This window comes from Hyperolius riggenbachi, chromosome 10, assembly GCF_040937935.1.
Source record: "Hyperolius riggenbachi isolate aHypRig1 chromosome 10, aHypRig1.pri, whole genome shotgun sequence".
In the NCBI taxonomy this organism is placed as follows: Eukaryota; Metazoa; Chordata; class Amphibia; order Anura; family Hyperoliidae; genus Hyperolius; species Hyperolius riggenbachi.
The window spans coordinates 217,669,893-217,692,570 of NC_090655.1; the positions used below are offsets into that span (position 1 = coordinate 217,669,893).

The following is a 22,678-nucleotide window of genomic DNA, read 5'->3' on the forward strand; positions in this document are numbered from 1 at the left end:
GATGCAGTGAAAGGTATGCAGTAACTGCTGGTGGCATAATGCAATGTGCAGTCAAACAGGTGCAGTAAAAAGGTATGCACTGAATGTGCTGGACCTGGCACATTATAGCAATTAGCAAGGGCCAGCTGCGACAGACAGGGCTGTACATGCAGTGTCAGTGGGCCACAAAAAAAATAAAATAAAACACATCACAAGAACATTAGCTCTCAAAAGAGCTTTATTGTGGTGCTTTTCGGCAACAAATATCAGCAAGGAGCAAGCTAACAGACCTCCTGACTAACGCTTTCCTTATCTCTCCAATGTCTCTCACTAATTGCAGCAACAGACAGAGTGAGAAAATGGCCGACGCTGCTGCCTTTTTTAAGGGAAGGGGTCCAGGAGAGAGTGCAGCCTGATTGGCTGCCATATGTCTGCTGACTGTGATGTAGAGGGTCAAAGTTTAGCCCAATGATGTAGTATAGGGGGCAGGTCGAACTTGCTAAAAGTTCGCGTTTCGACGCGAACGCAAACTCACGTTGTTCGCGTTCGACCTGCTGGGGCCATCTCTAGCCCAGAGCCCCTGAACTCTGCAGGGGCACCTGCACTACTAGACCCCAAGTTGTTCCCCCCACTGCACCCCAGGCTCCTCCCCATAAGGAATATGTATTTACATGGTGTTGTTGGCCCCTTACAGATGCTCTAATGTGTTCATTCATATAAATTAGTATTTAAAAAGTAAGAATAGTCCTGGACAATCGTTAATTTTTTTTAATATTTTTGTTTACATTTTCCATCAGTGATGGAACCGTTTGAGGCTTGGCTGGATGAGTGCATGTTAGGCAATGAATGCTAACTTTGCTATGTTTTTAAAGCACGCACAATTAAACTACACACTATTTAAATTAATAACACATCATTTTTTTTGCGCTTAATTATTTAACGGCGCAGTATTACGCCCATTAAAAACATCAATGCTCTTTATTGTTTCACTACGAGCCGCTATCTAATGAACACACGCAATACCGTACTTGCCGATAGCACATACAGCGTTACGCCGTACGTGCGTTATGAAATAGCTCTCCTTAGTGAATCAACCCCAATGTCCTCTAATCAACCTTGGAATAAATAATATTCATGTTTACTATATTAACACCGCATTCTGGCTATCCCAGCCTGCATGTGTGACAAAGGGTTAAATCGGTTTGGGAGGGGGGACCCTACACAGTCCGTTTTCATCAAATGTATACAATGTGTATGCAAAACTCTGAATGCAATACAGTGTACCACAGCAAAGTGTCATTTTACCCCGTGTAAAAAACATTTTTCTTATGAAATGTACGGTATGAAATCGATTTTCTTAAAAAGTACACAGTCTTTTCTCAATTTTCTACTGATCTCCCTAACAATTGTGGCCAATTGTTTGAGGATAGCATGTACTTCCTGTGGAAATTGACGTCATTGATTTCAATAGAAAATGCCATGGTATTTGCAAGCAGAACACAGATTTTCATCAAAATAGGAATTCAGCTGTTCGATCAACCCTACCTATACCCACTTCACCTGGTGGGAATGGGGGTAGGGAGCTTCTTGGTGCCGTATTAATGTTAAAAGCACTAGAAAAAGACACGGGGCTTGATTCACTAAGACAAATAACATGCCTTATCAAAGTTATCAAACCTTATCAGAGTAGCATAGCGAGCACTACGGACCCGCAGGGACTCAGTGCAGGACGAGAGGAGCTCTCGTCATTGCCAATTAGCAGGCATAAGTTGGCTATGCTACTCTGATAAGGCATGTTAACTTTGATAAGGCATGCTATTTGTTTTAGTGAATCGAGCCCATGGAGTGCACACTCAGGCCATGGATCATCAGTTAGAAAGCCATGGGTGGAATAATCTTACCTGTTCTGATGGCTGGTATGGTAGTACAGGTATACCAGCATGCAGGCTTGCATCCGACTCAGCCAGGGACCAAGTGCCACGGGCAAAGCCTTTGGAAGCTCGTCTGCGGTATTGCTGGCAGATGTTGTACCACTTCTGCACGCTGGAGTGAGCACAGACCGCATGCAATGAGGACGGCTGTAGTATAGAGATGGTGAAACGCAAGTGTGAGTGAGCCAGAGCTGACAGTTATATATAAGAATGGGATTAGTCATTTATGCAATACTGTAAATCCATTTCCTATATACTGAGAGACCGGTGCTGCACAAGTCTTCCGGAGCAGCACCCACAGCCACCAATCCATCTACCTATCCACAACTACCCCTCATCGATTTCTCCCTTGGGGTTCACTGAAGTGTCCCAGTTCTTCTTTATGTTAAAGCGGGGGAGGGGCAAGGGTTTGCCACCCCCTCTTTGCAGAATACCCCAATTGGAAAGTCAACCTAATGTGAAAAATGTGCCCAGTTTAACTTACCTGGGGCTTCTTCCAACCAGCCATAGTGCTCCTGGTCCCTCTTTGTTCCACTCTGTTGTATTCAGCAGCTGCTCCGTTCAAAACCTGCAAGCATGGCCCAGGGCCGGGAACCTCTTCAATCACACTTCTATGGCAATTGTAATTTTTAGGAACTGCCCATTGCAGAACATTGCATCTGTTCTGTGCTTGTGCAGTTCATAAAAATTGCAACTGTGCGTGCTCTGAATGCTCAGGCTATGGGAACCAAATCAAGGAGGCGCATGGCCCAGTCGGACAGCTTTCAGAGGGGCACAGTGGCTGAGTGGAACCAAGCAGAGTGACAGGGTGGGACCAAGTTATTTTACTTTAGGCTCCCTTCAGCTACTGAGCAATTTCATATCAGAGCTGCTCCCATTCATTTGCCAATAACTTTATTACTACTTATCACACCTAAATGGTTTTTTTTTAGGACAAATTAAGCTTTTAGGGCTTGTTTACATTGCGTTCAGTTCGCGTTGGGTGTTTAACGAGTTTTTCTTTTCAATCGCTGCTGCTTGGGTGGGCATGTCGGTTTTGTGAGAAGCGTTTTTATAAGCGCTTGTTCCGAGGGTTTTTTTAATTCACTCCCTGACGCAAGTCAGGAATTGAACTCTTTGACCCGAAAAATAATAAATACAATGTATTTATTCTTAAAAACGCGAATGCAATCGCTGCACAAAGCGATTTTGTGAGCGGTTTGCCTATACCTTCCATTGAGGTGGAATCGCTTCAAAAATGGTCCAGGCCCCGCTTTGCTGAACACACAGCGCATGAACCGCGCTGATATGAACCTTCTCATAGAAATTAATTGCACAAACATTTTGGGGGCAATTTTAAAAATCGCCTGCGCTTAAAAATGGCCAAAAACGCCCGTAGTGTGAACGAGCCCTTAGTGAGTGACATTTTTTGTTTAGTAATTACTATCTTTCCATTTACATCCATTATAGCTTTACAATAAACAGTGACAGCTATAAGTTAAACCCTCACATTTTATTTGCTTATCCATCCTGGTTATTACAACATTTAGATTATGTTCCCGGTACAATGTATGGTAACCATGTTGTATTTGGAAATAAAGCTGTCTTTTGTGTATATAAAATGAATTGATTGATTTATGTACTAGCAGATTTCTGCCTGTCGGGCATTGCACAGGTTGTAGGATAGGTTGCAGTGGTGGAGATTAGTAGACATGGCTATGGGCAAGTCTGAGTGTAGTAATAGCACAGATATTATATACAGCAATACGTGTATATGTAAGGCAAGGTGGTGACAGATGGGAAAGAATGAATTAGTAAATAGTGTTAGATGAAATGTGAACACATCCCTGCAAAATGTGTCTGAAATTGAGCAGCATGTTCAGATATCTCTGTACATATGCCAGTGTCTGTTGAAAATAAAGTTGGTTTAAAGGTGAGTACACACCACTGATGGATGACGCCCATCAGGGATCAGGACCCAATTCCCTTGGGTGACACCACTGGGCCGGGCTGCGCAGACTCGAGGCTGAGGCATTTGTTATCCAGATCTTACAAATGCAAGCAAGCGCCTGAATTGGCGCCTATGAAGTGCCCAAATCTCTCCCGCTAACAGGCGCCCTAATTTCCTGCTTCCTTAAAGCAGACCTGAACTCAGAACTTTCTTTCTGCTCTAAAAGATAAGCAACCGCATAATAACCTTTAAAGAAAAACATTTCTTTGTTACAGCGGATACAAATGCTGCAATAAATCTGCAGTATGCCCACTTCCTGCTTTCATGGAAGTAAACAGAGGGTTAACATCACGTGTTTACGAACTAACTGCTCTGCCAAGGCAGCCAGCTGACAAAGCTAAGAGACCAAATCACAGTAGTGATTAGTCACAGATGAAGGGGAATTAAACAGGCTAAACTCTCTAAATACATTCAGGGTGCATTTCTCTCCGTTTTCCTTCTGTCCTGTGCAGGAGTTCAGGTCCACTTTAATAGTACATATTACATTACATGCAGAGGAAGAAAACCCTTCACACTGTAAGAAAAAACCTACAGCTGACATTCAGCACATTATCTAGAGGAATAACTTTATTAGCAGCTTTAATCACAGGAGAGATACTTGGAGACGCACCAGATATCCATTCTAATAGGATTTATTTTGTTACATAACACATAATCATTTCCAGCAACAGTTTCCCACAATTTGTCTATAGCATCTGATTGTAACACATATAACAATAACCTGCCACTCTCTCCACCCCAGAATTCCTGTACCTCACCTCAAGACCAAAGCCCCTGTATCCAGGGCTGGATTTGTACTGTTTACTGCCCTAGGCCAGCTGTCAGTGCTTCATAAAAACATAATATGGTAGGATATCAAGCAATGACTATGGAAGCGATTAGACTGTAAAGGCGCCCATTAACAGTACAATTCCCTGGCCAATCAATCATTTCAAATTGCTGCAGTTCTCGGATGGAAACGATTGTTTGTGTCCGTGAAGGGCTAAATTCCCACTAGCCAATTCGCTCAGATTGATGGAATCAATTAAAAAAATGGATCGATTCCATTGAGCTGATCAAAATGCCTAACAGTAAATCGGCCATTAATAGGTGTTATTGATTGCTTCAGATCAATTCTCGCGGTGGAAATGATTACCTATGGAACTGTACCATGAATGGGCACCTTAAGATCTTATTAGGTACAGTTGGTGATATAATTGTATACCATGTAAAGCACTCGGGAGTTATCAGTAAATTATTATTTGCCATGAGAAATTGAAGGGGAAAACATTAGAGATAGAGGGAAAGGGTGAGATAGAGAGGTACAGAGAGAAAGGGGGAGATAAAGAGGTACAGAGGGAAAGGAGGAGATAGAGAGGTACAGAGAGAAAGGGGGAGATAGAGAGGTACAGAGAGAAAGGGGGAGATAGAGAGGTACAGAGAGAAAGGGGGAGATAGAGAGGTACAGAGAGAAAGGGGGAGATAGAGAGGAACAGAGGGAAAAGGGGAGATAGAGAGGTACATAAGGAAAGGGGGAGGTAGAGAGGTACAGAGGGAAAGGGGGAGATAAAGCGGTACAGAGGGAAAGATGGGGATAGAGAGGTACAGAGGGAAAGGTGGAGATAGAGAGGTACAGAGGGAAAGGTGGAGATAGAGAGGAACAGAGGGAAAGGGGGAGATAGAGAGGAACAGAGGGAAAGGGGGAGATAGAGAGGTACAAAAGGAAAGAGGAAGATAGAAAGGTACAGAGGGAAATGTGGAGATAGAGAGGTACAGAGAGAAAGGGGGAGATAGAGAGGTACAGAGAGAAAGGGGGAGATAGAGAGGTATAGATGTAAAGGAGGAGATAATGATGTACAAAAGGAAAGGGGGAGATAGAGAGGTACGGGAAAGGGGGAGACAGACTGGGACAAGAGGCAATATCTCACCGAGAGTTTAGTCTTCACCAGTCCCATTTGCCAGTTACATGGTAAACACACCACTAATATGCTGCAGTGTGGAGGAGATAGAGGGCAGAGAGAGAAGAGCACATGCTGGGAAGGGGAGACCAGGAAGGATTCAGTAATAAACTTATCTAACTTGCATGGAGCTGCTTCTCTCTGTACTGTAACTACAGACATCAGCTATCAGCATTATTACCTGTCACTGACCTCGCTGCCACACTGGCCTGCCTGTACTGTTAATTATTCTGATCAGCATACACACTGGTCAGAATAATCAATTAATAATGCAAGGCAGTCGGGTGTCCCAGCAGGCAGTGCAGATACATATTAATGATAGCTGAGATCTGTGTCCCGGAAGAGTGCCGCTCTGTGCCTGTGAGTATAAGCTTACCTGTCATTGTTCTTCTGCTGCATGGCTGCATCTATTTCCTTCACTGTCTGCCTGCTGAGGGAAGGAGGGGAGTGATGGCGGCAGGGCTGAAAACCACGTGGCCACCTGCTGGGCACTGGAAACAGAAAGCCGAGCAGCCCTGCACTGATCCTACACACGGCAATCCTGCAGCAGATAAGTCTTGAGTGGGTGGCAGCTGCAGATCACCCGCTAATGTTACTCAGGGATTACAGTACTTGGAGCCAGTCGCCTCAGCACTTCTAGCGCCCTAGGCATTGGCCTTGTTGGCCTGTGCAGTAATCCTGCCATGCCTCTATCCAATCATATCCTTCTAATTTACATTTTGGGTACAGCACTGAGGCATTGGTTATATCTGCATTATTTGTGCTGGATTATAATATGACCTGGGAATACATCTGATATTTAATACCTTATCATTTGCTGCTATCACATTTATAGTTATGTGAAAGTCTACCTCCCTCGAGGCATCTGGACCTTGGCTACCTGCGGCTACCGTGACACTGGCCTCATCAACAGACACAAATTCAACTGATATTGCTCTATAAAGTAAAGATACTGATGCCAGTCTGTACATATAACAATAATGTATCTCCTCATTATATACAGAATATATACACATAATAAACAGTCACTGATTTTATTGTAATACATCTAGCAATCACATCTAGCATTTCAAAGTAAAATATAACATAGAATTGGTCATCAGACAGTAAGTCAGCCCTCATCCGATCTTACCAAGCCTGTGATTCACAGCCATGCAGTTACACACAAAATAATCACAGATGAATCGTCCAACTTCATAAGCTGAATCTTTATAGTAGTTTTATACCTTGTGGTAGGCCGAACATTCTGATTCAGACCATAATGCACTGCAATAGGCCAAGCCTTATGATTCAGAGCATAATGCATTGCAATAGGTGAGCCTTCTGATTTAGACCATAATGCATTGCAATAGGTTGAGCCTTCTGATCCAGACCATAATGCATTGCAATAGATCAAGCCTTCTGATCCAGACCATAATGCATTGCAATAGATCAAGCCTTCTGATCCAGACCATAATGCATTGCAATAGGTAGAGTCTTCTGATTCAGACCATAATGCACTCAAATTGGTAGAGCCTTCTGCTTTAGACCCTGAGAAATGCTTCTTCCACATATATTACTCTGATGCTATGTAAATTAATACAGTAGTGGGCGTGAGTAAAGTATTGCAGTAGCGATACTTCACAGTCAGAAGCTGGGCCACCCATAGTTAATGTTACGCGCATTGCAATGCGCGTAACTAAGGAAGGCACACTCCTTACATGGAAGCGCGCACTGCTATGTAAGGTGTGCATAGAGCGCACTATGGATCATGAAGTCCGATTATGCAAAGTAAACCGTCCAATATGGATTACAGAAAAATGTCCAATATGGAGAGTATAACAAGTATTAGGTCTCACCAATAGTGTTCATGAGCTTGTAATCCAGTAGTTGTAGACTGCAGCAGGCTGGATCAATGAAATAGATGGGAGCCCATGTAGCAAGGGGCAAGGTCGGGCTCAGAGTCAGCCGAAGATATAGCGGATCAGCTGCAGTGTAGAGATCGACATGTTTTTCTGCATCCCGCAGCATTATGGAGACACATGCAGCGCAAAATTAGACTTAGTACTATATGTACCAATATTAATCTCATCATGTCACCTCAGCTCAGGGACTTCAATGCTTTACAAACCAATGCTGATTTGTGTAAATATGCTACCATATGCAACTAACAAAAAATGGTAAATAACACTTCTGACCAGAACATTCCCCATACCCAGTGCAATAATAGAGCTTCTCACCAGTGATGAGAGAGGGATAAGGGAAACTGAACCGGGATGTTATTGGCTGCTGTATCTGCACTGCTCCCCATCCTCCCTTCTTCTGGCTATGTCAGGTAACTGGAGAGCAGTATGCTGTGGCCAGTTCAGGTTCTCTAAAGATTAAGCTATATTTTGCTTTCTGTTATCAGTGTGAGATGTCTCATGTCTAACCAGGCTTCTTTTACGACTAAAACATTTCCCACACTCCGCACATGAACAGGGCTTCTCACCAGTGTGAGTTTTCTTATGATTGGCAAGATGATTGACGAGCAAAACATTTGCCGCACTCAGCACATGAATAGGGCTTCTCACCAGTGTGATATCGCTCACGTGCGTCAAGCTGTAATTTCTGTACGAAACATTTCCCACACTCAGTGAATGTATATGGGTTCTCACCAGTGTGATATCTCTTATGTACAACAAGGGTTATTTTTTCTCTAAAACATTTCCCACACTCAAAAGAGGGTGAGATCGCTCATGATTGACAAGTTGTGATTTCCGAACAAAACATTTCCCACACTCAGTACATGAATAGGGCTTCTCGCCAGTGTGATACCTCCTATGGTCAACAAGATGAAATTTACGTGTAAAACATTTTCCACACTCGGCACATGAATAAGGCCTCACACCAGTGTGATACATCTCATGAGCGACAAGCTGTGATTTCTGTTTAAATCTTTTTGCACACTTAGAACATGAATAGGGTTTCTCACCAGTGTGAGATCTTATGTGTACGACAAGATTTTTTTTATGTCCATAACGTTTCCCACACTCAACACATGAATAGGGTTTCTCACCAGTGTGAGATCTTATGTGTACGACAAGATTTTTTTTTTGTCCATAACTTTTCCCACACTCAACACATGAATAGAGTTTCTCACCAGTGTGAGTCCACTTATGTCTGGCAAGCGCTGATTTCTGCATAAAACATTTCCCACACTCAGAACAAGAATGGGGTTTCTTACCAGTGTGAGATCTCTCGTGTGCGACAAGCTGTGATTTCTGTATAAAGCTTTTCCCACACATAGAACATGAATAGGGTTTCTCACCAGTGTGAGATCTCTCATGATTGGCAATCTGTGAATTACATGTAAAACATTTCCCACATTCAGCAGCACATGAATAAGGCTTCTTACCAGGGTGAGATCTCTCATGTCTGACAAGTTGTGATTTCCGAACAAAACAATTCCCACACTCAATACATGAATAGGGCTTCTCGCCAGTGTGATACCTCACATGGGCAATAAGATGAGATTTATGTTTAAAACATTTCCCACACTCAGTACATAAATAGGGCTTCTCATCAGTGTGATAGATCTCATGTGAGACAAGGTGTGATTTATGTATAAAGCTTTTCGCACACTTAGAACATGAATAGGGTTTCTCACCAGTGTGAGATCTCATATGTATGACAAGATTTGTTTTTTGGCCATAACTTTTCCCACACTTAACACATGAATATGGTTTCTCACCGGTGTGAGATCTCTTATGTCTGGCAAGCTCTGATTTCTCCATAAAACATTTCCCACACTCAGCACATGAATGGGGTTTCTCACCAGTGTGAGATCTCTCATGTCTGACAAGTTGTGATTTCCAAACAAAACAATTCCCACACTCAATACATGAATAGGGCTTCTCGCCGGTGTGATACCTCACATGGGCAATAAGATGAGATTTACGTTTAAAACATTTCCCACACTCAGTACATAAATAGGGCTTCTCATCAGTGTGATAGATCTCATGTGAGACAAGGTGTGATTTCTGTATAAAGCTTTTCGCACACTTAGAACATGAATATGGTTTCTCACCGGTGTGAGATCTCTTATGTCTGGCAAGATCTGATTTCTCCATAAAACATTTCCCACACTCAGCACATGAATGGGGTTTCTCACCAGTGTGAGATCTCTCATGCCTGACAAGAAATGCCTTCCTACCAAAACATTTCCCACACATGGAACATGAATAAGATCCTCCAGCAGGGGCAGAGCTGTGCTGGGTATGAAGCCCCCCAGGGTTAGACAGGTGGGGAGAGCCTTGGGGAATATTCAGCAGAACCAGGATAGGTGCAGGAAACACTTGTCCAATGACAACTCCATTCACTGTAAAGTCTGTGGATACAGAGGGACGAGTCTCTGAGAGGTTCCTGATGCCAGGACTCCGCCCTGCAAATAGAGAAACATCATCACTTCCTGTTAGAGAATTCTGAGAAGTTGAACAATTATCTTAAGAGATGTTTAGTGAGCTGCTGATAATTCCAAGTTGATGCAAACTTTATGTAGATTAGAAATGGACCAGATGCAGCAGCTTCAAGGCTTGGCATATAGTTATTATGCATTCTGCACCATCTCAGAGTTATTTGCATGCCACTGACTATCCTTATGCCTGAAGCATTGGCCATACATAGAATAACAGTAAATTGTACAGCTTGATGAGACAATGGAAGCAATGTTTTACTCTTGTGACAACAGACCTGTATGTACTTATAGCACGACATCTGTGTTATGTGTGTAGATTCATTTGGTTTCATACATTCTTATTACCATTGTATACTATTGTTACTCATATGCCCCTTGTAAATGTACCATTGCAGTGTTCTCCCCAGAATTTTTTTCCAGCCGGGTGGTATGAAAAAATAGCTGGGTGGAGTGAGATGAGAGAATGCACGGCTGGTGTTTCTCTGCTTACAGCAGAGGAGGAGGTGAGCAGATAACAGCCGGGTGGTCACCAAAAATAGCCGGGTGGAGCACCCGCCTAAAAGAGCCTGGGGAGAACACTGCATTGGCTCTCTCTTGTTTCTAATTGTGCAAATAAAGATATAGTGACAAGGGATGAAAGAGCGAGAATTATATGTTTAATCTTGCAGCAAACTGGGATATACTGTACCTGCTCGGCACAAATTTTCGTGAGAAAGGCCTTCTTTTTCGCCTGGCGGTTGAACGTTCCCGGGCAAACACAACAAGTAGTAAAGAGGCCATGATTTGGCAGAAAGTGTATAAAAACATTTACAGGAGCAAATCATTTGCTTCCAGGATGCACTGCAAGAGCCAGGAGATCTCACCCCAGGCAAATAAATAGAGGGGCAGAGAGAGGGATTTCATTATTCCTGTGCCGTTCTCATGATAGTCAGAGCTAGCGAGAGCTTAGGGAGATAGCTGTGTATGATTCAGGGATAGATTCAGGGACAGTGTAGGAATGCTGTAGGCCGGTGTACTAGTCTGTGTCTGTGTGTGAGAGGGTTTATTACAGCCTCCAGCACATTTGCTCTTATGTTGAGTACTGTCTGTGGAAGGGTTTACCTATTCATGCAGCGCACTTATAAAGTTATAACACTGTGTGCACTGTACTGTGACACAGGCTATACTATCCATCCAGCAGACTTGCACTGTGACATTGTGTGTACTGTGACACAGGCTATACTATCCATCCAGCAGACTTGCACTGTAACATTGTGTGCACTGTGACACAGGCTATACTATCCATCCAGCAGACTTGCACTGTAACGCTGTGTGTACTGTGACACAGGCTATACTATCCATACAAAAGACCTGCACTGTAACATTGTGTGTACTGTGACACAGGCTATACTATCCATCCAGCAGACTTGCACTGTAACATTGTGTGCACTGTGGCACAGGCTATACTATCCATCCAGCAGACTTGCACTGTAACATTGTGTGCACTGTGACACAGGCTATACTATCCATCCAGCAGACTTGCACTGTAACATTGTGTGCACTGTGGCACAGGCTATACTATCCATCCAGCAGACTTGCACTGTAACATTGTGTGTACTGTGACACTTGCTATACCATCCATCCAGCAGACTTGCACTGTAACATTGTGTGCACTGTGACACAGACTATACTATCCATCCAACAGACTTGCACTGTAACATTGTGTGCACTGTGACACAGACTATACTATCCATCCAACAGACTTGCACTGTAACATTGTGTGCACTGTGACACAGACTATACTATCCATCCAGTAGCCTTGCACTGTAAAATTGTGTGCACTGTGACACCGGCTATACTATCCAGCCAGCAGACTTGCACTGTAACATTGTGTGTACTGTGACACAGGCCTCTGCCTCCCCACGTTATGCTTAGAGCTGTCAGAGTATTGCAATGTCTCATGGGACATGTAGTTCAAACACAGCTGGAGTGCCAAGGTTAGCCATCACTGGGCTATACTATCCATTCAGCAGACTTGCACTGTAAGATTGTGTGTACTGTGACACAGGCTATGATATCCATTCAGCAGACTTGCACTGTAACATTGTGTGTACTGTGACACAGGCTATACTATCCATCCAGCAGACTTGCACTGTAACATTGTGTGTACTGTGACACAGACTATACTATCTATCCAGTAGACTTGCACTGTAACATTGTGTGTACTGTGACACCGGCTATACTATCCATCCAGCAGACTTGCACTGTAACATTGTGTGCAATGTGACACAGACTATACTATCCATCCAGCAGACTTGCACTATAACATTGTGTGTACTGTGACACAGGCTATACTATCCATCCAGCAGACTTGCACTGTAACATTGTGTGTACTGTGACACAGGCTATACTATCCATCCAGCAGACTTGCACTGTAACATTGTGTGTACTGTGACACCGGTTATACTATCCATCCAGCAGACTTGCAATGTAACATTGTGTGTACTGTGACACGGGCTATAATATCCATCCAGCAGACTTGCGCTGTAACATTGTGTGCACTGTGACACAGGCTATACTATACATCCAGCAGACTTGTGCTGTAACATTGTGTGTACTCTGACACATGCTATACTATCCATCCAGCAGACTTGCACTGTAACATTGTGTGTACTGCGACACAGGCTATATTATCCATCCAGCAGAATTGCTCTGTAACATTGTGTGTACTGTGACACAGGCTATACTATCCATCCAGCAGACCTGCACTGTCACATTGTGTGCACTGTGACGCCGGCTATACTATCCATCCAGCAGACTTGCACTGTAACATTGTGTGTACTGTGACACAGGCTATACTATACATCCAGCAGACTTGCACTGTAAAATTGTGTGTACTGTGATACAGGCTATACTATCCATCCAGCAGTCTTGCGCTGTAACATTGTGTGCACTGTGACACAGGCTATACTATCCATCCAGCAGACTTGCACTGTAACATTGTGTACATTGTGACACTTGCTATACTATCCATCCAGCAGACTTGCACTGTAACATTGTGTGTACTGTGGCACAGGCTATACTACCAATCCAGCATACTTGCACTGTAACATTGTGTGTACTGTGACACAGGCTATACTATCCATCCAGCAGACTTGCACTGTAACATTGTGTGTACTGTGACACAGGCTATACCAGCGATGGCTAACCTTGGCACTCCAGCTGTGACAAAACTACAAATCCCATCATGCCTCTGCCTCCCCACGTTATGCTTAGAGCTGTCAGAGTATTGCAATGTCTCATGGGACATGTAGTTCAAACACAGCTGGAGTGCCAAGGTTAGCCATCACTGGGCTATACTATCCATTCAGCAGACTTGCACTGTAAGATTGTGTGTACTGTGACACAGGCTATGATATCCATTCAGCAGACTTGCACTGTAACATTGTGTGTACTGTGACACAGTCTACACTATCCATCCAGCAGACTTGCACTGTAACATTGTGTGTACTGTGACACAGACTATACTATCTATCCAGTAGACTTGCACTGTAACATTGTGTGTACTGTGACACCGGCTATACTATCCATCCAGCAGACTTGCACTGTAACATTGTGTGTACTGTGACACAGGCTATACTATCCATCCAGCAGACTTGTACTGTAACATTGGGTGCACTGTGACACAGGCTATACTATCCATCCAGCAGACTTGCACTGTAACATTGTGTGTACTGTGACACCGGTTATACTATCCATCCAGCAGACTTGCAATGTAACATTGTGTGTACTGTGACAGGGGCTATACTATCCATCCAGCAGACTTGCGCTGTAACATTGTGTGCACTGTGACACAGGCTATACTATACATCCAGCAGACTTGTGCTGTAACATTGTGTGTACTGTGACACAGGCTATATTATCCATCCAGCAGAATTGCTCTGTAACATTGTGTGTACTGTGACACAGGCTATACTATCCATCCAGCAGACTTGCACTGTAACATTGTGTACATTGTGACACTTGCTATACAATCCATCCAGCAGACTTGACTGTAACATTGTGTGTACTGTGGCACAGGCTATACTATCCATCCAGCAGACTTGCACTGTAACATTGTGTGTACTGTGACACCGGCTATACTATCCATCCAGCCGACTGGTACTGTAACATTGTGTGTACTGTGACACAGGCTATACTATCCATCCAGCAGACTTGCACTGTAACATTGTGTGCACTGTGACACAGGCTATACTATCCATCCAGCAGACTTGCACGGTAACATTGTATGCACTGTGACACAGGCTATACTATTCATCCAGCAGACTTGCACTGTAACATTGTGTGCACTGTGACACAGGCTATACTATCCATCCAGCAGAATTGCTCTGTAACATTGTGTGTACTGTGAAACAGGCTATACTATCCATCCAGCAGACTTACATTGTAACATTGTGTGTACTGTGACACAGGCTATACTATCCATCCAGCAGACTTGTACTGTAACATTGTGTGCACTGTGACACAGACTATACTATCCATCCAACAGACTTGCACTGTAACATTGTGTGCACTGTGACACAGACTATACTATCCATCCAGTAGCCTTGCACTGTAAAATTGTGTGCACTGTGACACCGGCTATACTATCCAGCCAGCAGACTTGCACTGTAACATTGTGTGTACTGTGACACAGGCCTCTGCCTCCCCACGTTATGCTTAGAGCTGTCAGAGTATTGCAATGTCTCATGGGACATGTAGTTCAAACACAGCTTGAGTGCCAAGGTTAGCCATCACTGGGCTATACTATCCATTCAGCAGACTTGCACTGTAAGATTGTGTGTACTGTGACACAGGCTATGATATCCATTCAGCAGACTTGCACTGTAACATTGTGTGTACTGTGACACAGGCTATACTATCCATCCAGCAGACTTGCACTGTAAGATTGTGTGTACTGTGACACAGACTATACTATCTATCCAGTAGACTTGCACTGTAACATTGTGTGTACTGTGACACCGGCTATACTATCCATCCAGCAGACTTGCACTGTAACATTGTGTGCAATGTGACACAGACTATACTATCCATCCAGCAGACTTGCACTGTAACATTGTGTGTACTGTGACACAGGCTATACTATCCATCCAGCAGACTTGCACTGTAACATTGTGTGTACTGTGACACAGGCTATACTATCCATCCAGCAGACTTGTACTGTAACATTGTGTGCACTGTGACACAGGCTATACTATCCATCCAGCAGACTTGCACTGTAACATTGTGTGTACTGTGACACCGGTTATACTATCCATCCAGCAGACTTGCAATGTAACATTGTGTGTACTGTGACACGGGCTATAATATCCATCCAGCAGACTTGCGCTGTAACATTGTGTGCACTGTGACACAGGCTATACTATACATCCAGCAGACTTGTGCTGTAACATTGTGTGTACTCTGACACATGCTATACTATCCATCCAGCAGACTTGCACTGTAACATTGTGTGTACTGCGACACAGGCTATATTATCCATCCAGCAGAATTGCTCTGTAACATTGTGTGTACTGTGACACAGGCTATACTATCCATCCAGCAGACCTGCACTGTCACATTGTGTGCACTGTGACGCCGGCTATACTATCCATCCAGCAGACTTGCACTGTAACATTGTGTGTACTGTGACACAGGCTATACTATACATCCAGCAGACTTGCACTGTAAAATTGTGTGTACTGTGATACAGGCTATACTATCCATCCAGCAGTCTTGCGCTGTAACATTGTGTGCACTGTGACACAGGCTATACTATCCATCCAGCAGACTTGCACTGTAACATTGTGTACATTGTGACACTTGCTATACTATCCATCCAGCAGACTTGCACTGTAACATTGTGTGTACTGTGGCACAGGCTATACTACCAATCCAGCATACTTGCACTGTAACATTGTGTGTACTGTGACACAGGCTATACTATCCATCCAGCAGACTTGCACTGTAACATTGTGTGTACTGTGACACAGGCTATACCAGCGATGGCTAACCTTGGCACTCCAGCTGTGACAAAACTACAAATCCCATCATGCCTCTGCCTCCCCACGTTATGCTTAGAGCTGTCAGAGTATTGCAATGTCTCATGGGACATGTAGTTCAAACACAGCTGGAGTGCCAAGGTTAGCCATCACTGGGCTATACTATCCATTCAGCAGACTTGCACTGTAAGATTGTGTGTACTGTGACACAGGCTATGATATCCATTCAGCAGACTTGCACTGTAAGATTGTGTGTACTGTGACACAGGCTATACTATCCATCCAGCAGACTTGCACTGTAACATTGTGTGTACTGTGACACAGACTATACTATCTATCCAGTAGACTTGCACTGTAACATTGTGTGTACTGTGACACCGGCTATACTATCCATCCAGCAGACTTGCACTGTAACATTGTGTGCACTGTGACACAGGCTATACTATACATCCAGCAGACTTGTGCTGTAACATTGTGTGTACTGTGACACAGGCTATACTATCCATCCAGCAGACTTGCGCTGTAACATTGTGTGCACTGTGACACAGGCTATACTATACATCCAGCAGACTTGTGCTGTAACATTGTGTGTACTCTGACACATGCTACCGTATACTATCCATCCAGCAGACTTGCACTTTAACATTGTGTGTACTGCGACACAGGCTATATTATCCATCCAGCAGAATTGCTCTGTAACATTGTGTGTACTGTGACACAGGCTATACTATCCATCCAGCAGAATTGCTCTGTAACATTGTGTGTACTGCGACACAGGCTATATTATCCATCCAGCAGAATTGCTCTGTAACATTGTGTACATTGTGACACTTGCTATACAATCCATCCAGCAGACCTACACTGTAACATTGTGTGCACTGTGACACAGGCTATACTATCCATCCAGCAGACTTGCACTGTAACATTGTGTACATTGTGACACTTGCTATACTATCCATCCAGCAGACTTGCACTGTAACATTGTGTGTACTGTGGCACAGGCTATACTATCCATCCAGCATACTTGCACAGTAACATTGTGTGTACTGTGACACAGGCTATACTATCCATCCAGCAGACTTGCACTGTAACATTGTGTGTACTGTGACACAGGCTATACTATCCATCCAGCAGACTTGCACTGTAACATTGTGTGTACTGTGACACCGGCTATACTATCCATCCAGCAGACTTGCACTGTAACATTGTGTGTACTGTGGCACAGGCTATACTATCCATCCAGCATACTTGCACTGTAACATTGTGTGTACTGTGACATAGGCTATACTATCCATCCAGCAGACTTGCACTGTAACATTGTGTGCACTGTGACACAGGCTAAACTATACATCCAGCAAACTTGTGCTGTAACATTGTGTGTACTGTGACACAGGCTATACTATCCATCCAGCAGACTTGCACTGTAACATTGTTTGTACTGTGACACAGGCTATACTATCCATCCAGCAGACTTGCACTGTAACATTGTGTACATTGTGACACTTGCTATACTATCCATCCAGCAGACTTGCACTGTAACATTGTGTGTACTGTGGCACAGGCTACACTATCCATCCAGCAGACTTGCACTGTAACATTGTGTACATTGTGACACTTGCTATACTATCCATCCAGCATACTTGCACAGTAACATTGTGTGTACTGTGACACAGGCTATACTATCCATCCAGCAGACTTGCACTGTAACATTGTGTGTACTGTGACACAGGCTATACTATCCATCCAGCACACTTGCACTGTAACATTGTGTGTAGTGTGACACCGGCTATACTATACATCCAGCAGACTTGCACTGTAACATTGTGTGTACTGTGGCACAGGCTATACTATCCATCCAGCATACTTGCACTGTAACATTGTGTATACTGTGACACAGGCTATACTATCCATCCAGCAGACTTGCACTGTAACATTGTGTGCACTGTGACACAGGCTAAACTATACATCCAGCAAACTTGTGCTGTAACATTGTGTGTACTGTGACACAGGCTATATTATCCACCCAGCAGAATTGCTCTGTAACATTATGTGCAATGTGACACAGGCTATACTACCCATCCAGCAGACCTGCACTGTGACATTGTGTGCACTGTGACACAGGCTATACTATCCATCCAGCAGACTTGCACTGTAACATTGTGTGCACTGTGACATAGGCTTTACTATCCATCCAGCAGACTTGCACTGTAACATTGTGTGCACTGTGGCACAGGCTACACTATCCATCCAGCAGACTTGCACTGTAACATTGTGTGCACTGTGGCACATGCTATACTATCCATCCAGCAGACTTGCACTGTAACATTGTGTGTACTATGACACAGACTATACTATCTATCCAGTAGACTTGCACTGTAACATTGTGTGTACTGTGACACCGCTATACTATCCATCCAGCAGACTTGCACTGTAACATTGTGTGCACTGTGGCACAGGCTACACTATCCATCCAGCAAAATTCCACTGTACCATTGTGTGTACTCTAACACAGGCTATACTATCCATTCAGCAGACTTGCACTGTAACATTGCGTGTACTGTGACACAGGCTATACTATCCATCCAGCAGACTTGCACTGTAACATTGTGTATACTGTGACACAGACTATACTATCCATCCAGTAGCCTTGCACTGTAAAATTGTGTGTACTGTGACACAGGCTATCCCACTTACCCAGCAGACCTGCACTGTAACATTGTGTGCACTGTGACACAGGCTATACTATACATCCAGCAGACTTGCACTGTAACATTGTGTGTACTCTGACACAGGCTATACTATCCATCCAGCAGACTTGCACTGTAACATTGTGTGTACTGTGACACAGGCTATACTATCCATCCAGCAGACTTGCACTGTAACATTGTGTGTACTGCGACACAGGCTATATTATCCATCCAGCAGAATTGCTCTGTAACATTGTGTGTACTGTGACACAGGCTATACTATCCATCCAGCAGACTTGCACTGTAACATTGTGTATACTGTGACACAGACTATACTATCCATCCAGTAGCCTTGCACTGTAAAATTGTGTGTACTGTGACACAGGCTATCCCACCCACCCAGCAGACCTGCACTGTAACATTGTGTGCACTTTGACACAGGCTATACTATACATCCAGCAGACTTGCACTGTAACATTGTGTGTACTCTGACACAGGCTATACTATCCATCCAGCAGACTTGCACTGTAACATTGCGTGCACTGTGGCACAGGCTACACTATCCATCCAGCAGAATTGCACTGTACCATTGTGTGCACTGTGACACAGGCTATACTATCCATCCAGCAGACATGCACTGTAACATTGTGTGTACTGTGACACAGGCTATACTATCTATCCAGCAGACTTGCACTGTAACATTGTGTGCACTGTGACACAGGCTATACTATCCATCCAGCAGACTTGCACTAAAACATTGTGTGTACTGTGATACAGACTATACTATCCATCCAGCAGACTTGCACTGTAACATTGTGTGCACTGTGGGGCTATACTATCCATGCAGCAGACTTGCACTGTAACATTGTGTGTACTGTGACACAGGCTATACTATCCATCCAACAGACCTGCACTGTAACATTGTGTGTACTGTGACACAGGCTATACTATCCATCCAGCAGACTTGCACTGTAACATTGTGTGCACTGTGGCACAGGCTATACTATCCATCCAGCACTATACCTCTCTTGATCATTTCTACATAACGTACTGTTGCTATCATTCTGTTATACTTCAGACTAGTTCCAGGGTGTTGATGACCACGGACCTCACACCCAAGACTAGGGAACTTGTGCTATCATTCTGTTATACTTCAGACTAGTTCCAGGGTGTTGATGACCACGGACCTCACACCCAAGACTAGGGAACTTGTGCTATCATTCTGTTATACTTCAGACTAGTTCCAGGGTGTTGATGACCATGGACCTCACACCCAAGACTAGGGAACTTGTGCTATCATTCTGTTATACTTCAGACTAGTTCCAGGGTGTTGATGACCACAGACCTCACACCCAAGACTAGGAAACTTGTGTTATCATTCTGTTATTCATCAGACTAGTTTCAGGGTGTGGAGACCACGGACCTTACACCCAAGACTAGGCATTGTTGTTATTTGTTATGACCTATTGCTTCCTGACTATCCCTCTGTTCCCTGATTCTGTACCATGCATATCTGATACACCGTTGCCAGACCCGGCTAGCCTTGGATACCGAATCAGCCTTCTGTCTTTGTGCTTTATCTGTCCGTGTGTTGCCGACCTGGCTTGCCCGACCTCGAGAGCTATCTCTCCCCTTAAGAGATAGTCTCCAGATCAGTCTGTGACATCCACCTTCAGGTGTCACTCACTCTCTGATCCTTCCCACCACCAGCCTGACTCCACCCCTTGGAGAGTCTAAGGCTGCTGGAAGGTTTTCATACTTCTAAGAGCAGTAGTGCCTTACTGCCCTGAATCACCTGTCCTCCAGGTGGTTTACTCAATGTGTACTGTTACACCAAACACTCACGGTACATATATATATATATCTACATAGGTGTCCAGAGGTTAACAATATATCTGTATTATTGGTGATTCTGCAGATCATCAATAATCAGGTATATATCTGTATTCTTGGTGATACTGCAGATCACCAATGATCAGATTCTCTCTGCATGCTGACACCGATCGTTACAGCTACACTATCCATCCAGCAGACTTGCATTGTAACATTGTGTGTACTGTGACACCGGCTATACTATCCATCCAGCAGACTTGCACTGTAACATTGTGTGCACTGTGACACAGTCTACACTATCCATCCAGCAGAATTGCACTGTACCATTGTGTGTACTCTGACACAGGCTATACTATCCATCCAGCAGACTAGCACTGTAACATTGTGTGTACTGCGACACAGGCTATATTATCCATCCAGCAGAATTGCTCTGTAACATTGTGTGTACTGTGACACAGGCTATAATATCCATTCAACAGAATTGCACTGTAACATTGTGTGCAATGTGACACAGACTATACTATCCATCCAGTAGCCTTGCACTGTAAAATTGTGTGTACTGTGACACAGGCTATACTACCCGTCCAGCAGACCTGCACTGTGACATTGTGTGCAATGTGACACCGGCTATACTATCCATCCAGCAGACTTGCACTGTAACATTGTGTATACTGTGACACAGGCTATACTATACCTCCAGCAGACTTGCACTGTAACATTGTGTGTACTGTGACACAGGCTATACTATCCATCCAGCAGACTTGCACTGTAACATTGTATGTACTGTGGCACAGGTTATACTATCCATCCAGTAGACTTGCACTGTAGCATTGTGTGTACTGTGGCACAGGCTATACTATCCATCCAGCATACTTGCACTGTAACATTGTGTGTACTGTGACACAGGCTATACTATCCATCCAGCAGACTTGCACTGTAACATTGTGTGCACTGTGACACAGGCTAAACTATACATCCAGCAAACTTGTGCTGTAACATTGTGTGTACTGTGACACAGGCTATATTATCCACCCAGCAGAATTGCTCTGTAACATTATGTGCAATGTGACACAGGCTATACTACCCATCCAGCAGACCTGCACTGTGACATTGTGTGCACTGTGACACAGGCTATACTATCCATCCAGCAGACTTGCACTGTAACATTGTGTGCACTGTGACATAGGCTTTACTATCCATCCAGCAGACTTGCACTGTAACATTGTGTGCACTGTGGCACAGGCTACACTATCCATCCAGCAGACTTGCACTGTAACATTGTGTGCACTGTGGCACATGCTATACTATCCATCCAGCAGACTTGCACTGTAACATTGTGTGTACTATGACACAGACTATACTATCTATCCAGTAGACTTGCACTGTAACATTGTGTGTACTGTGACACCGGCTATACTATCCATCCAGCAGACTTGCACTGTAACATTGTGTGCACTGTGGCACAGGCTACACTATCCATCCAGCAAAATTCCACTGTACAATTGTGTGTACTCTAACACAGGCTATACTATCCATTCAGCAGACTTGCACTGTAACATTGCGTGTACTGTGACACAGGCTATACTATCCATCCAGCAGACTTGCACTGTAACATTGTGTATACTGTGACACAGACTATACTATCCATCCAGTAGCCTTGCACTGTAAAATTGTGTGTACTGTGACACAGGCTATCCCACTTACCCAGCAGACCTGCACTGTAACATTGTGAGCACTGTGACACAGGCTATACTATACATCCAGCAGACTTGCACTGTAACATTGTGTGTACTCTGACACAGGCTATACTATCCATCCAGCAGACTTGCACTGTAACATTGTGTGTACTGTGACACAGGCTATACT

The 22,678-nt window shown here is 44.0% G+C and overlaps 1 protein-coding gene across 1 annotated transcript in view; it reads right to left on the reverse strand.

Moving 5' to 3' along the window:
- Positions 1–6,857: 6,857 nt before the first annotated feature.
- LOC137534458 (zinc finger protein 665-like) overlaps positions 6,858–22,678 on the reverse strand; it is a 60,419-nt gene continuing 44,598 nt past the window's right edge. The window contains exon 3 of the mRNA XM_068255957.1: positions 6,858–10,239. Within this exon, the coding sequence (XP_068112058.1) occupies positions 8,504–10,239 (1,736 nt within the window). The 3' untranslated portion in view covers positions 6,858–8,503. The remainder of the gene's footprint in view (positions 10,240–22,678) is intronic.